General features: G+C 38.0%; 1 protein-coding gene across 4 annotated transcripts in view; it reads right to left on the bottom strand.

Moving 5' to 3' along the window:
• The window catches only part of GLRA2 (glycine receptor alpha 2), a 57,765-nt gene that overhangs the window by 23,895 nt on the left and 17,907 nt on the right, over positions 1 to 15,963 (bottom strand). For all 4 annotated transcript variants that reach the window (XM_053456947.1, XM_053456944.1, XM_053456946.1 and 1 more), the window contains 4 exons: positions 15,126 to 15,349; positions 12,107 to 12,189; positions 9,068 to 9,205; positions 6,227 to 6,441 (listed from right to left, as the gene is read on the bottom strand). In XM_053456947.1, coding sequence (XP_053312922.1) covers positions 6,227 to 6,441; positions 9,068 to 9,205; positions 12,107 to 12,189; positions 15,126 to 15,349 — 660 coding nt within the window. The remainder of the gene's footprint in view (positions 1 to 6,226; positions 6,442 to 9,067; positions 9,206 to 12,106; positions 12,190 to 15,125; positions 15,350 to 15,963) is intronic.

Below are 15,963 nucleotides of genomic sequence, written 5' to 3'. Positions count from 1 at the left end.
AATTTGTTGCTGTAGACATATTATGATGTTTGAAGTGACATATACCAGGAGCTGTAAATTCATACCTGAAATCAAATGTGTGTAAAATTTAAAAAAAAGAAATTACTACCACAAAGTTTGACAAAGACTGGTGGTACAATTAGCATATGGAAAGAGTTAAAATACTAGCATTTGACATACCCTGGGATGTCAAAAATATGTGGTTTGATGGGGTAAATTGCATTGGCCGACTTCAAAGATGTTCCAAATAGCATATGGGGCAGAATGACCAGATTTGGAAAAAGAATTTTGAAATGGCAAAATGCTACTTGTACTTATTGTCCCATAACGTGCAGAAAAAATGCAAAAAAACATAAACACATTGGGTATTTCTAAACTCAGAAAGAAGAAAATGACAGCTAAACATGAGGACCGCAGAAATGTTGAAACAGCCATTGTCACAAAGAGTAGAAACTTTTTTTTAAAAGCCATTGTCACAAAGGGGTTAAAAGGCTAATTGATCATTTGGCAATTATGTAAGCATAGCTAGAAGTGACCCCAAACCTTTGAATGGTAGTGTATGTACAGTATATATACAGTACATATAATATACTATATACTGTATATAAATATAGATAAAATATATTTAAAAATAAGTATTAAAGTAAATAAAGAGAATGTGGACACTGTACAGGATTTCAGTGAGAAAATGCTTATATATAGAGACCTCCTTCTCCAAGACAGGATGCCAGGTTTGCAACTGTCCTATTATTCTTGCTCTCATTTCACTTCATTGAGCAATAATTTGCTTGCGATTACATATAAATTTGTGTGCGCCAGGAAAAATATTCAGAAACAGTTCATGTTAACAGCTTAATTCATAATCCTCTGGCAGCATTGAGATAAAATATAGAAACACAGATGCATGTAGTTTTCCTAGGAAATATCCACTGACACGAAGAGCTAAAAATCCAAAATAAAATACAGTATATTTGCCAGGTATGGCAATTCATGACTTTATATATGTATATACACTGTTAAAATGTAACAGTGCGATAATATGCACAGGAGAACATTTTGAGGTTTATTCCAGAAACGGTGGATGGCAGAGAGAAGAACGCTCTGCGCTCCATATATTTAATTTGCTTAATGTTAAATAGGCCAACAACAATTTGTTTTTGTCTGCCTCTGCTCCCTTACATGGCTCCTCTAAATCCACAACTGTGAGCGCCAGGATATGACATCATACACCAGTTCAATCAACAGGGGAGGGCTGGCACCTTCTGACCCGGAGAACATGTAAAGGTAGGTAGCTCCCACACCCCCTGTTACATACAGACGCACACTCACCCAAACCGTCAATCAACTTGCACAGGGCCTGAGTCCGTCTTCAGGCACCCCTCCATTCAGCAGCAAGGCAGCTTGCATCATGTGCTACTACTCTGAGGGCATGTAATGTCACTTTGCGTGACCCTGTTGAGCCCTGCCTACACAAAGGGCTTCCATGTTTGAAGAAATAGGACTTGGCTGGGTTCAATGGCCCCCTGGTCAGCCCACCCCAGTCAGTAAGTCACTTACAACGTGGTAGAATTCTTAGCTGCAAAAAGTGGTGTGAAACTCACATTGTGGATGGTGCAGTGCGCTGCAGCTTCTACTAAACAGGAGTACTTTTATTTTAACTATTTCCTTGTGTTCTTGTGTGTGTTCTTGTGTGAGTGATGGGAGTTATGCGTCTTTGAACAATGTGATTTGAAAGTGTTGTGAGTGCGTATTTATACGAGTACTATGAGTTCTAGCATGAGTGCATGTCTGTGAGTGCTGTGTGTTGTGTTCCCTCACTCATCTGTCTGTTGTGTAGTTGTGTTTGAGAATGTGTCTGTAAACACTGCGAGTTGTGTGAGTCTGTAAGCGATGTGAGTTATTGGAGTGTCTCACTGCAAATTGTGCGAATGTTTTATGAGTGCCTGTGAGGCAGAAACTGTATTTTTATGCGTATAAACATCATATAACCAAACATAGCTGTGAATTGGTGACTGTGACATTACTTTATGGAGTATCAAGTAATAAATGTGCAGCCCCTGGCAGGTGTATGTAGAGCCGGTCCTCTGCCCAATTGAATTTGACACCCCTGGCTTAGCCGGTATAGGTCTACTCAAGGTTAAGGTAGCTTTATATATATATTTTGAGATACTTCTCATCATTCATCAATTCTGAGATGTTCTTTGAAAAAAAAGAGGGCACCTGCAGTCTTTGGACTACTTCGCAATGAAAACAATTACCTAACTTGTGTCTGAAAAATTGCTGCGCAGCACCGTTTTCTAGTCTATGGAGAAGAGATATGATCTTTCTGTACCCCGCTGCCTGCCTTTGATTATTCTAGGCTTGACACCGATCCCTAACAATGTCTGAAATAATAGCGCGAACTTCCAACAATTTACCTCCTGCGGAAAGGCTGCAAGCTAACTGGCCCATACTTTCCAGGGTCATAGACAAAGCATGAATAACAGGGCAGGCAGACAGATCTAGTCTGACAGAAACTCACAACCTGTGGTTCTACACAGACTATACGCAGACATCATCCTTGAGGACGTTCCCTTATCCTAATCATCTGGTTTACATTTAATTAGCACGCGTTGTCATTTTGGATGCACCATACTCTCCTTATTCATTCTTTGTGATTAGTACTTTTAACAAAGATCTGATATGATTGTGTCTTCTTATGTGCAATGCTTACATTATCATCACATAATAGAAAAACATCCAATGTTAAAAGAAACAACTGCAAGTCAAACCAGATGCTTTGATCATAAGGAAATGACTAACATGTCTTGTGCATGTTACAGCAGTTCGATATGTTATAACAGGGCCCACCTTTCATCATCATTCTACTTTATTTGTGGATGATTCACAAATTGCCAATCCTAGTTGAACCGATGTCATTAGAAAGACTGGTGTGTTACAGGGAATGGAGGGGTATATAGGGCCTCTAGGTTAATTTTATTGCCCCAGCCCAACCGCGCACAGCATGGAACAAGGGGGTGTTATACTTTGTCCCACCCTTGGTTGATAGGCAGTGACCCCTGATTATTTTTTAATATGTATTTATTTAATTTGTGGATCGGGGGTTCAAAATGCTTGCAAGTTTCAGGTAAGGACATGCTAGTTCTCATCAAACTAGCACACTCTCACCTGAATCTAGCAAAATCAAAAGTCGCATGCTCTCACAAACAACCTGCATACTGGTGAATCTGCATGCTGTTCCACAAAAGAATTTCATGTGAGAGAGCGTGTAACCTCAGTTGAATATGGTCAGCGGAGTTAACTCTTAACTCAACTGACCAGTCACATTGTTAGTGAATAGATGTATTTGTTGACACACTGGTGTCTGTATGTGGAATTGCAAGGATAAAGTACCTTGAGGTAGACTTTGAAACTCCGAAAAACAGATAGGCTTTCTAAAATCCAAAAACACAAACATATTTTAATTTCAATCCAAAAGAGGGGCAATTGGAAGATATGACACACTAAATGAGGGAGAGGGAAATTACAGATTAGAACAGACATAGCAAAAATGCTGTTATAAATATGCGTTTTAGCCTTTGTTCTTAACGGGTTATTAAGAAAACTGTAACCTACCATCTAGAATTACTAGGATTAAGAAATTATGATTAAAAAATAAAGACAGGCCATGGACCACCAGATAAAACTAGAAAGGTAGTAAAATGGAGCAAAACAGAGACCAGTATTCAACCATCTAACTTCTATGGCAACAGGCTTTAGTTAAATATAGAAATAGCTAAAAAACGTATCAGATTTCCTTTTTCTATTTTTTCCTTCCGTCCACACGTGACAGTAATATTCTCTTCATTCTTTCCTAAGGATGAGCTTTTAATGCACACATTATTCTTTAGCTCCTGGGTCATTGTCTGTCAAGTATGAACTATTCTTATCAAACTACAGTGCTTAAAATAGAAAGAGGACAAATAGCTCCGAGGTAGAAGACTCTTTTTAATGGTGAAACTGTTTAAAACCTTGAATGGCTAACCACTGGGCTTGGATCAATTCATTCCAGCTCTGCCACAACTCAGAAAAGAAAGGGAAATAAAAAGACTACGTCCACTACAGTGAAGTAATAACGGCTCTTTGATGTAATGTGAAGTAATAACATTGCAGTCTTAACGCCAAGTCACATGACTTAGAGACATGTAAGGCCAGCCAACATCTCAGAAATATTCATATATGAGTCCTACTACTTGAGTCCTACAGTGTCTACTGTCTTAATTCTACATTTCTAAAATTCACTGCCACAAAAATAAGATTCACTGCCAAACAATAAGCCAAACTGTAAATTTCAATGAATGCCACATTTAATAAAAATCTACATTTTTCAATGATGACCAATCCAGTTTCCAAGTGAAATAACTTTAAAATAAACCTAGCCCTTTCCTATGTCTTCATATTAAGTGTCCCCATCTACAGAGAAGCTTTGTTCATTATAATCTGTGTTGAATAGCATTCCTTGAAGCCTTAACATGTTTCACATCTGGCACAGCTTTGAATGAATTGAATATTTATTGGATTAAAGCCACACTCAAATGGAACTGGAACACAGCTGATCCATTAGTATTTTTTGACCACATGTATTAGGAGTATTAGGCGTTCTGCGAACATGCAATTTAACTCACTTGTCACATCAATGAAACCGTTACATAAATTATAATGGAAATTAACACCAAATGCACTTCCAGGCTGCCACTCCTGTTATCTATGCAAAGAATTATAAGAAAACTTTCTTCACATTGGAATCATGCCATTATTTATACTTCCTTTCCCTACGTGCAGCTAGCCCTGTCCCAGGGAAGTTCCCAGGCATGTCGGTATGTATTTCGAAATAAAAAATTTTTATTACCTTCATATTGATTGATAATGTTAAAATATATTTAAAAAAATCAAATATTTATTCTGCAGTTGTCTTGTTTCTTGCAACAATGTGTAATTTGTACTTCTGTACAGATGAGCTTTTGATACATTATTTTTGTCCCTGGGTCATTATCCGTCAAACATATACTATTATTATCTGTCAAAAATAGATAGATTCGACTGCTCAGAGGTAAAAAGACAATGATTTTTTTTAATGTTAGCATTGTTCACCCTGGAGAAGGAAAATCAAAGTGAAAAACCTCTAGGCTGGAACAAAAACATTTTCCGCAGCCATGGAGTTGTGATAGTAACCATTATGAACCCCACATTAGAAAGTACTACCTCGTCATCCCTGCCTAATGTCCAATTATATTGGTAGTGGTAGAACTAGAAACACGCATATCTGGTCTTTAAGTATCCACAAAGAAATGTATAGTAAATTGTGTTGATTTTCCCAGTTACCTGTACATTTTATTCTATAATAATCATAGCTGAACGAGTTAGTGATCAATGTGTCCAAGTCTGAGCTAGACCCATTTGGTATTCTATGCAGGACATAAATACAACAATGTAGTTCTTTGAACAGGCGTACCAATTATTTGAAAATTTGGATTTTTTTCTGTCCAGAGGCTTGGTTAGGCTTGCCTTATATATTTTATACAGCAGAAGAATAAAAGAAGCAAAGCTAAAGCTCTCGGTAAAATGGGTGTAGTCAACGAATAGTGAGTTTTCATGAGAGTTCTACATTTTAACTTTATTATGCGTTACGAAGAACCAAACTCTGTGATCTTTTTCCGCAAGAAGGGCTAATCTGAACATACAAAGTGAATACTTTAAAGACAAGACGACTTAGAAGAGATCTTTCTGCATTATCTATACCTTCTACAAAAGACGCTCACATGGGATGTCCTTCCATAATGCATAGGGTACGCCCTCTTTAGTGAGTTGGAGCCCCATTTTGTTTGTATATTTTTATTAAATGCCAAATATTTATAGGTACATATCATAAAAAATATTATACAGACATACTAACGCCCTCGCTAAAATGCCCCTTGTCTCTTTGTGCACGTAATAATGGATTTTAAGTGTCCTGATACCAACAGTGCATTTTGTTTTATTAATGGTGTAAAGGTGCTGACATGGAGATGAAGTAAGGTACATCACTTTTTGATCCCTTGCTTTATTCTCTCAAGGTATTTTTCTTATAGTAAAATAAAACAGGCTGCAAGTTTGATATAAGTCATAGAAAATATGGAGCTCTAATGACTTTTTGAAAATGGCGGCCACCATTTGATATCCATTCCAAGCTTTATGTGAAGCCTCTTACCTTTGGAAGGGAAGCTCTGGAGCCGGAGCTCTGAGTTGTCATTGTCAGGACAGTAGTGATCCCCAGAGCAACTCTGGCCGGAGCAGCATCCATGTTGATCCAAAATGACACCCAAGACAAGATGACAATCAGCAAGCTGGGGATGTACATCTGTATCAAATAGTAGCCCATCTGACGTTCCAAGTGAAACTTAACTTCAATGCATGTAAATTTTCCTAAAATCAGAACAGCCATTATAAGGTGTTTGTATTAAATAGGGATATTAGAGAAAAGGCATCCTCATATAATGATTCAATGCATTAAAGAGAAATATTTTACAAAAAAATGTTTTGACATAACCAACTTGAAAAGACTGACTATGTTTACTGGTATACAGATTTTTTCTCGACTACTCCAGCCTGGGTGTTTTTGGAAGGACTGGTGGAGGACAGATCTTATTTATGGTCCCATCCAGGTCTGGAACTGAATCTTTACCAGCGGCAATTGCATTCCCTGAATTTCAACATACATTTTAATATTTGCACTTGTCCTTAATAGTAAGTTAACTTCATATCTCACCAAACGCAGAAGCTTCCTAATGCATTCTACCTCAGGACTTGAGATGCCGTTCGAGAGGCCAGGAGCAGTATCTATCTTGCTTTTCCTCGTCCTTCCCAACACCATTTGTGTTTATGTCTGATTTTTTTACATTTACTGTCCATTTAAAGAGCCACTCCCAGTATAAGCTTAATTTTTTTTTAACGAACTGGATATTTTACTAAAAATATTATTCTTAGAACTGTTGAATAACCAAACCCTTCCCACAAATAATTCTTGAACAAAGTCATTATTTTACTCATTCATACATTTTACTGGGAACATGTCATTGTCATGTGACACAAAAGCTGGCACCGATAGGCTGCTATCATAGAAACTGAAAAAAACCTTCTTGATTGTTTGTGTTTTTGATTGTCAGAGTAAAAAAATGTCATCTAATCGAGCAGCACCTTTAAAAGATACGGGAAGTAATTCTAGCAGATTCATAATAATAACATGTGCTAGGTTCTCTCTTAATACTAAGTTTTTAAACTACAAATGCACTTTCTAAACAGAATGTGACCTCCGTATACTTTAATTTCATAAGACGTTTTTCCTGTAACAGTGACAGATGCAAGCATGACACATATGGCTGAATCTGTCACGTTTCATTATGAGGATGAATGCAATCACACGCTGATGCGAGTAGGATACACTCTTGCTTATCTCCGAAATCATGGCTCTGGTTAGAGCATATTCATTTGGAAACGTTCAAGAGGCTGTATAAGCATTCATTGGATCCTCTCGGAGCGAATCTCAGCGTATCGCCATCCGTCACACAAATGCTTTGGGAAATGTCCTGAGACTTTCATTTCCAAGGAGTGATAGCTTCATTTCTGACTTATTATGGAGGCACTTGGAAAAGACATGCAATAAGTAGTGGTACAAAGAGACACTGAAGTATATTTTATATGTTATAAAGATTTAAAGAAAAAGCAGTATCCAGTAGATTTTAATTTTCCAGTACTTTCCGTGTTTTTTTCCATGAGTGCTGCTGGTGGGCATTGTTAGAGCAGAGGGGGCATGCTAGCCATCGGCATTCAGAAGTGAATTGAAGGGATACTCTAGCCATAATATGCACTTCAATGCCTGTTGGCTGAGAGGTCTCTTTACACCTACTTGGTGCCTGCCTGGCAAATGCATGGGGGGGGGGTCTGCAGAATCCCACCATGTGCATTTGCCTTATCCCCTCGGTTATTTTCTGTGCAGGAGATGGACATATCCTTGCACCTGATATATTTACTGGCAGTCAGCTCCAGCGCTAGCTCAGTGAACACTCCAAGCAGCGATCTACTGCGACCCCCATACACATGGAAACTGCTCTTAATTCAATGGGGGTTAATTTCAATGGGGGTACTTTGTTTCCATTGATCGGCTGCTTCATTTTGCATGGGCTCCAATACATTTTACTGCATGCAATTTACATGTAAAAAAAAAATCCCACTTTCCATGTTTATCTGATTAACATGCAAGTGAGCACAATTCATGTTTGGTCTGTTTGAGAGCGTCCTTCACTTTCCAGAGAAACGTAAACGCCCAAGATGTGGACAATATAATATATATGTGCAGCACGTTTTCATTATTTGAATGCTGCGGTTCCTCAAACAACTGAACATGTAACATCCACTATGACTGCAATTCTGAAGGACTTTTGACCATCTTCTATAACTGTGGTGAATGAGGCCATGAATTTAAAGAGGCACCCAGTGATCTAGTCTATATAGCAATAAGGGTTGCAGAGGTTGGAATGAGATCCTAGCCTTAGCTATCTCCCTCTGCTGATGACAACAACCATCTCCCACTGCGGGAGTAGAGAGAAAAGATTTCTCATTCAACTGTTTGGCTGGAGAATGCATCAACATCATCTATATTAGGGGTGTCCAACGTGCGGCCCTCCAGCTGCTGCAGGACTACATCTCCCATCCTCCGCAGCCAGCTCCTTAGCTGAAAGAGCATTATGGGAGATGTAGTCCTGCAGCAGCTGATCTATATATTTCCACACAGTCTACGCACTGATGAGCTGACCGCTGCGGAAAACTTGGTGTGTTTTGCAAAATCTGCTTAATTTTCTCAAAATTAAATTAAAAAAATGAACTTTTGGCTTCCATCATAAAATAGAACGAGCTTTTAATCTGACCCCGATTTCTGTTTTACAATGCGATCGACTTCTCTATTTTTGTCTGAATGTATTAAACTAACTCCTTCATTCACAACTTGATAATAGTTGGCTATCACCAGTATAGCTAAACATTTAAAATAAGTTACCTGTATTGTAGTGTTTGGTACAGTATCCAAGCTCATTTTCTTCTTTCAGGATAAACTGCGGCAACGTTAAACCATCAGCTACTTGCACTGGACTATTACTCAGCCATTCAAATATAAGGTCATTCATTGTGTATCCAACTAGAGTAAACACAACACAGTTCATTACGTTGTAAATTGGAGGCACATAGATGTCTTGTCTAATAGTGAACCAGACATCACAGCTGTATTTGGAATGGGAAGAGTTCTTACTATACTTATTACACTTCCAACAATCACAGTGGCTACAAATAAAGCATGGGACATTTATTTTACATACATTTTGTATACTAATTTTCAATAAAACACAAGTTAGAATAATCTGTACAAGATTCCATGGACAGCAAAACCACTAGAAGAGAATATAGTTAGTAATATAGTTAGCTTAGCATTTCTTTACCGGTTTTCTGTCTCTTACCAGTCACTAGTACCCAGTCGGAATATGATTACCCTATGCTATTGTATGAAGCGCTGCGTAAATTGTTGGCGCTATATAAATAAAAGATGATAATAATAATAATATATATATATAAATAAAAGATAATAATAATACGGGAGGCACAGACCTCAACACATGCCTCCCTCTTGCCCCCATTCCGTTACTGGGGGTTTAAGTAAATAAATATCACTGCATTTTGATATAGTTGATATATTATTAGATCAGGTTGTTGTCATCATAAGAACAATTGTCCAATCCCTGTTTGCATGAAGGAATCGGGATTGTGATGTGAGAGCTATCACCCCACCTGTCAAACTCTCAATAAAAAAGGCATAAAGGACAATTATAAATAAAATAATTATATATGTCATAAAAAGGCCACTTGAATTATTTTTGGATTATAGCTCCCATAATCCTCAACCATCAGTTTGCCTGTCAGTTCTAGTCATAGCCCTTGAATATATGTATTGTACAAGGCACTGAGTAAATTATTGGCGCTATATAAATAGATAATAATAATAATAAGGGTCATTGGATCTGCAACCCACAAGATATGTGAAAAAGGATCACTTCATTTGAAGAAGGAATATTAAATGGATGAATTATATGGTATATAACATCCATCATAGCTGTGTCTGCCCTTTATTCATACCTGGGAATGCTCCAGGTATTGGCGTTCTCGGGGTCGTGGGGTCCTGACACGCCCCTCTACCCGCCCATTTCCCCGTTAAATGGGGGTGGTTTCTCACTGACGGCAGCTGGAATGCCCCCCGACGTCAGCGGGACCGCCAGGGTAGGCTCCATGTAGCCGGAGCCCACAAGTTTCCAGGTATGCCTATATTAAATATTAAATCCTGTCAAATGTGTGGGTTTTACATGAAATCTACATATATGTAAAACCACATACAATGGATACATAGCTAAAGGATTTTTCAGGAAAATATCTTGCAGTCGTTGCTTTCAGTCTTTGGTTTGGCATAGATAGGTAAATAAAGGGCAGTAATCAACGGGTTAAATAAAACAAGTTGCAGAGCAATTTTGGTTTACATGGTCGTAGTTATTTAATCGCCTAAAACAGTATTGATAAAAAGTGTCAAGGAATATGATACAGGAATATGATACAGTGCATTTCTGGCAATTTAAATGAATTAATTAAGCCTAATCTAATTTGTTTCTGCTTATTATCAGAGCAGGAATGTGCACAAATGGCATAAATAAAGAAGGGTTTTTTGTGTTTTTTTCACTGATTGAGGTTTAAACGACATTCCTGTTTATAATTTGCAATCGTGTAATTTAATGATGATTTGCTGATAAATACATAATTTTGGAAATGTGTGTAATCTGCATAAATAATTTGCATATCATGAAGATTTGCATATGGCAGATAGAAAAAAATGAACATAATAATCTAATTTTTGCATGGCTTGAACATGCAACGTCAGATAAGATGAAATTTGAGCGCAAACAGCCGGTTCCCCCTCAAAAAGCATCTGCCAAATGTTAATAAAAAGCACAAATTACTGTTCACTTATCACACATTCTTCTAGTTTTCGTGCAATGGCATTATTGTTTTGACAGCACGCTTGCGCTGAACACTTAATGGGCTGTAAAATACCCAAAAGCCCACACTGCATTTAGTAGTATAATAAGAAGTGTAAGAATGAATGTCGCGTACAATCCCAACAATGAAGAATGAAAACACTTAAATATGCATTCTTCACCTGTAAAAACTCTGCAGCTCTGGAGCTGCAACCTACTGCCAACTTCTGCTCTATGCACGTAGCATATGATATGATATAGCTGGGTGTCTATTTAACCCCTTAATGTCAAAATGCATTGTTTTCAATGGGTTTAGAGACCGCCCATTGACCGCCCAGGGTTAATAATACTGTAACATTTAATCAAATCTTGGCCTAGTCTTAGATTCAAGATAACGTATGCCTATGCCATGGGTGTATAAATTCTCTTACTGCTGGGAGGCAGTTCCACTTATCTACCACCCTCTCAGTAAAGTAAATCTTCCTAACATTAGGTTAAAGCCTCTTACCCTCTAGTCTTAGATGACCTCTTGTTCTAACATTTATCTTCCTCTGAAATAATCTTTCCTCCTGTAGTTGTTAAATCATTTTATGTATTTAAATGTTCCCATCACATCCCCCCTCTCTCTTCTCTCCTCCGCTCAGTGAGATCCCCTGGCCTTTTATGATAATTTTTACCCTGCAATCCATTTACCATCTTAGTAGCCTTTCTCTGAACTCTCCATGGATATGGAATATGGTTCTTGAACTTATTGCTTCAGGTGCTTAACAGATAAAACATCTTCTGCGCTTCTAAACAATTTTATGTATTTTATCTCTCCCTCTCCCCCCTTTCTCTCCCCCTCTCTGTCTCTCCCCCCCCCTCTCCCCCCCCTCTCCCCCCCCTCTCTCCCCCCCCTCTCTCGCTCTCATTAAACATTCTGATTTTATTGAACTTTACATTTGCATTACATATCCAGTGCTTTTTCCAACCTAAAAAAATATACGGATCATGGTTCTAGGACAAACTCACAAATAAATACTTACAACTCTCAAGCTGCATTGCACATGTTTGTACATCCATAGGAAAGTTCTTTAAGTCCATTGGGCATGACAAAGTTAATGTTAACCTGTAGAAGAAAGATAGCAGATAATAAAAAAAAAACCATAAATCACGTTCATCATTTCTGCTTTTTTTGTATATACTGTATATGTGACAAAGACAAAGTAACATAAAGTAACATAAGTAACTATGTGGTGATAACTTGAGATCTACAGTAATAAAATATTTTGAATCTTAAAGAAACAAAAGGCAGAACCAGAAACATATAGATATAATTTAGAAGCCAAATACTTTTTGGATTAAAGTTTTTAGTTGTCCACTCAGTGCTTCCACTGAGGTTTCTGTTACATATCCCAAGATGTTCCTGGAAGAAATTGATACCACTGCCTGATTCCGTAGATGTATCCATACTAGAAAGAGGTATATAATTCTTCTATAGTGGTGATTACCAGCCTGATGTTTATGTTAGTTATTATTATCAAGCATAAGCACTTAACACTGCTGGCATCGAAGAGTCAACCTTGGAACCGTTTTACATTCTAAAATAAAAAGGCTTGTGTTTAGACATGTCAAACCGAGAAGAGATCCTCAACCACTCCCACTCAGATACTTTTGATTGAGCTAATTAAACCACACTGAATTGATTAGCATTTCAATGGCATCACGGAAGATCTTGATTAGGTGGTAAAAAATAGACCAAGCAAGTGTTTCCATCATTTATATGTGAGAGGTTTTGTTTGTGTTTCTCAAAATAACAACTCTTATTTTCCTTCCTGGATAATGTGTAATTATTCCCATATGACACTGGCACGATACAAGGTTTTGTGATCAATGATCAATCATTGTATACAGGAACAAAAGGTCAGTCCACCTAGTGTCCAAGAGGACAATCTGTGCCTACATGGTACAGAGTTCAACATTCAAGTTGCGTTTTAAGTTGTAATCATGGAAATTCATGGGAACTGTGTCAAGTTTATGCCATGGAAACTAAAAATGCTGGATAAAAGTAGCCAGTCAATACTTTGTGAAGAAGAACCTTTAATACCCTCCAGATGCTTTCATGGAATAAGAGAAGCTCCTTGTCATGTGATGCCAGAAAAGGTGACTGCAGATTATAATAGTCATAATAAAACAAGCATATCATTCTTAGCTTAATGACTCTAAGAACTGAGAACCTTTAAAAAGTCTTCGACAAAAAACTATGGACAGGGGAGAGATTTGTTTTAATGCCAATTTCCCTCTGAGAAGACCTTTCTTAAATAGAAGGACATAGCTTGTCAAAACGCTACTTAGGATAGAAAGGTATTACTTGTTTAAGTGACACCAAATGCCATTTTGCTGAAAACATTATGTAGTTGGGTGCCGTTGTGAAATGAACTGGATAATGTTCTTGACGTTTGCCCAAGACAAAAATTCTGAAAACTTATGCAAAACGGAGTTCACAGCTGCATTTCCTAGTACAGCAGTGAGCTGTCGGGCATTAGTCACGCTACAATAGTTACTGATTTGTTATTCACTTAAATAGGAAAACAAAAATGTCAACAAATGTGTAACACTTCTTAATACCTCATCATCTTAAAATGTATAATGTAAGACAATTACTGTGGGAAAAGTCTTTAAAGTCTTTCTCTTGCGACCGTATTACCGGAATTCGAAGGTAGTATGGAACAATTTACCGATACTCCAATTAACACTTTAAGCTCCAGAATGCAAACAGGGTAAGAGTTGTATTTAAACAGAGAGGCACAGTATGGCCTAGGCAAACTAATTCTAAGCCTAGAACAGCAGGTCTCAAGAAGGCAGCAGCCTCATAAATAGGCGACACAGCTAATTAGGCGATTCAACCTCCCATGCGCTGCTGTTCCATGGAGTGGCTTGGGAGATCAGATACATCTCTTGTAACAGGCCTTTTACACTATGAAGGTCCGTGCCTGGATAGCACAGCCTCTACAGTAACCTTACTCAAATCCTGTATTATCTTAAGAAGGGGAAACTGACAAATGACATCATATCCTGATACTCCAAAAGGACAGCTGGTAGCAGAGAGAGCACTGGCTTGGGTGAAAATATACCATCAGCGAACGGTTGTGTGTTCCTAACCCAGCTGCAAGGGAAAGAGCACTCCCCTCCCCCACTGACAGGTTGTACAATGACATTTTACATCACATGTTCTCTAGACCCAAAAATATTGGCTGCGACCAAAAGATCTAAAAATGTTTTTTAAGATTGTGTAGGTGGGCTGGGAAATGGATAGTGGGAAAGTCATTGGGTGGGTTTATCAGTGAGCTGCACTCCATTAATCTCCCACAAGCCTCCGGCACAGGGCACTCAACACAAATCTTTAGTCGGACAGGGAATCCGGTCCTCCTGGCTGGGAGGAAACCCCCCCCCCATATTATCAAAAGGTTTAATTGCAGATTTAAAAAAACACAGACATTTTGCTATTTTAGTATCATTTATAAAGGGAGATATCCTTAAAGCAAATATATTAAAAAGTATGAAGCAAGATTATTTAACAAAAAAGCGTTTTGCGTTATTGACCAGAGCATCCTGAAGAAGCTTTCTCCCTGGGAGAGTGGCAAGAGTTCTGGCTAGCTCTACAGAAGCTGACGAGGGAACATTAAGCTTTACCGGGTACGTAGCAACCAACGCAGTTTGCAGTCTCTTTGAAAAGCATGAACATTCCACTGGTTTCCATGGTCACTGTTCTAGATTTTAACCCTTTACCTGGAACCTTTGCGTTGGTACCACCCTGAACAGCTCCTTGCAGGGTGAGTATGTTGGGTTAGCCATTCCAGCTAACTCAACATACTCAAATCAAGCTGCACTAAAATTAGAGTTTACCTATTTCAACCAGTTAATACGAATAAATATATAGTCCATCCTGTAACTGCTGGGTAACCAATAAAGCCCAATGGCTCCTTGACAACAGGTTTAGATTTATTTAGAAATCATTTTAAAAAAAAATCTGACATGTAACCATGTAATAAAAAAATTCCTTACCTAATACTGTACAACACGTTCCCATTTTTGAAAATTCGCAATAATTTGTTGTCCGTTGTGACGTCATGAAAGTTTGCACCCTTTTCATTAGCAAAGAATAAATCAGGCTTCCAAATAGAGTCTAACATAGAAGGATCCAAATCCAAAGAATCATCAGGGTATTCGCTATAAGAGAGGCGAGGGTCGTTCCATTGCTGCCTTAAAAATATGTTCACTCTGTAGTCCTATGGAAAGTATATGAATGCAGTTAACAAACCGTTTAAAATGTCCTTTAAAGCTGTATCACATTTAATTGTTTTGCTGTCAGGATGTTCTGCAAATTGTTGAAGAACACATAGGGTCAGCCTTAAAATACAGATAATCCCCTAATGCCTTTAAAAACAATGGCAATGACAGACAATGTAGGGCAGACCGGGGCAAGAGGTGAAGCATGGCATCGCTTTTAACCACACACAAGTGACTACTACTTCAAGAGAAATCTGGCCCTTCGAGTAGACTTCCTTGGCCAGTTCAAGTGTTCTAAATACCAATGTAAGAGTCGTGGCATGACGATAACCCTGCTTTACACCTACAGACAGGGCAATAAAATGATAATAAAACAATAAACAAATTCTAGTATTGAAATAATAATTAAGGGCCAATTTTCCAGTAGTTCAACTTGAAGCTTTGATCACCTGAGAGGTAAGAAACATTTTGATCACATCTCTGTCACTACGATGGTTAAATGCCAAGCATGTGTATTCTTTATTTGGTACTTGTGCTTGACAATTCAGTTTTAAAGTCTGTATTTTTGTAATATTGTCCATATAGTTACATTTAAAACAGGTTCCAGTTTGTT

Source organism: Spea bombifrons, chromosome 2, assembly GCF_027358695.1.
Source record: "Spea bombifrons isolate aSpeBom1 chromosome 2, aSpeBom1.2.pri, whole genome shotgun sequence".
Lineage (NCBI taxonomy): Eukaryota > Metazoa > Chordata > Amphibia > Anura > Pelobatidae > Spea > Spea bombifrons.
Note: the sequence above shows the minus strand (reverse complement) of the source record. Positions and strands in the feature narration are given on the sequence as shown.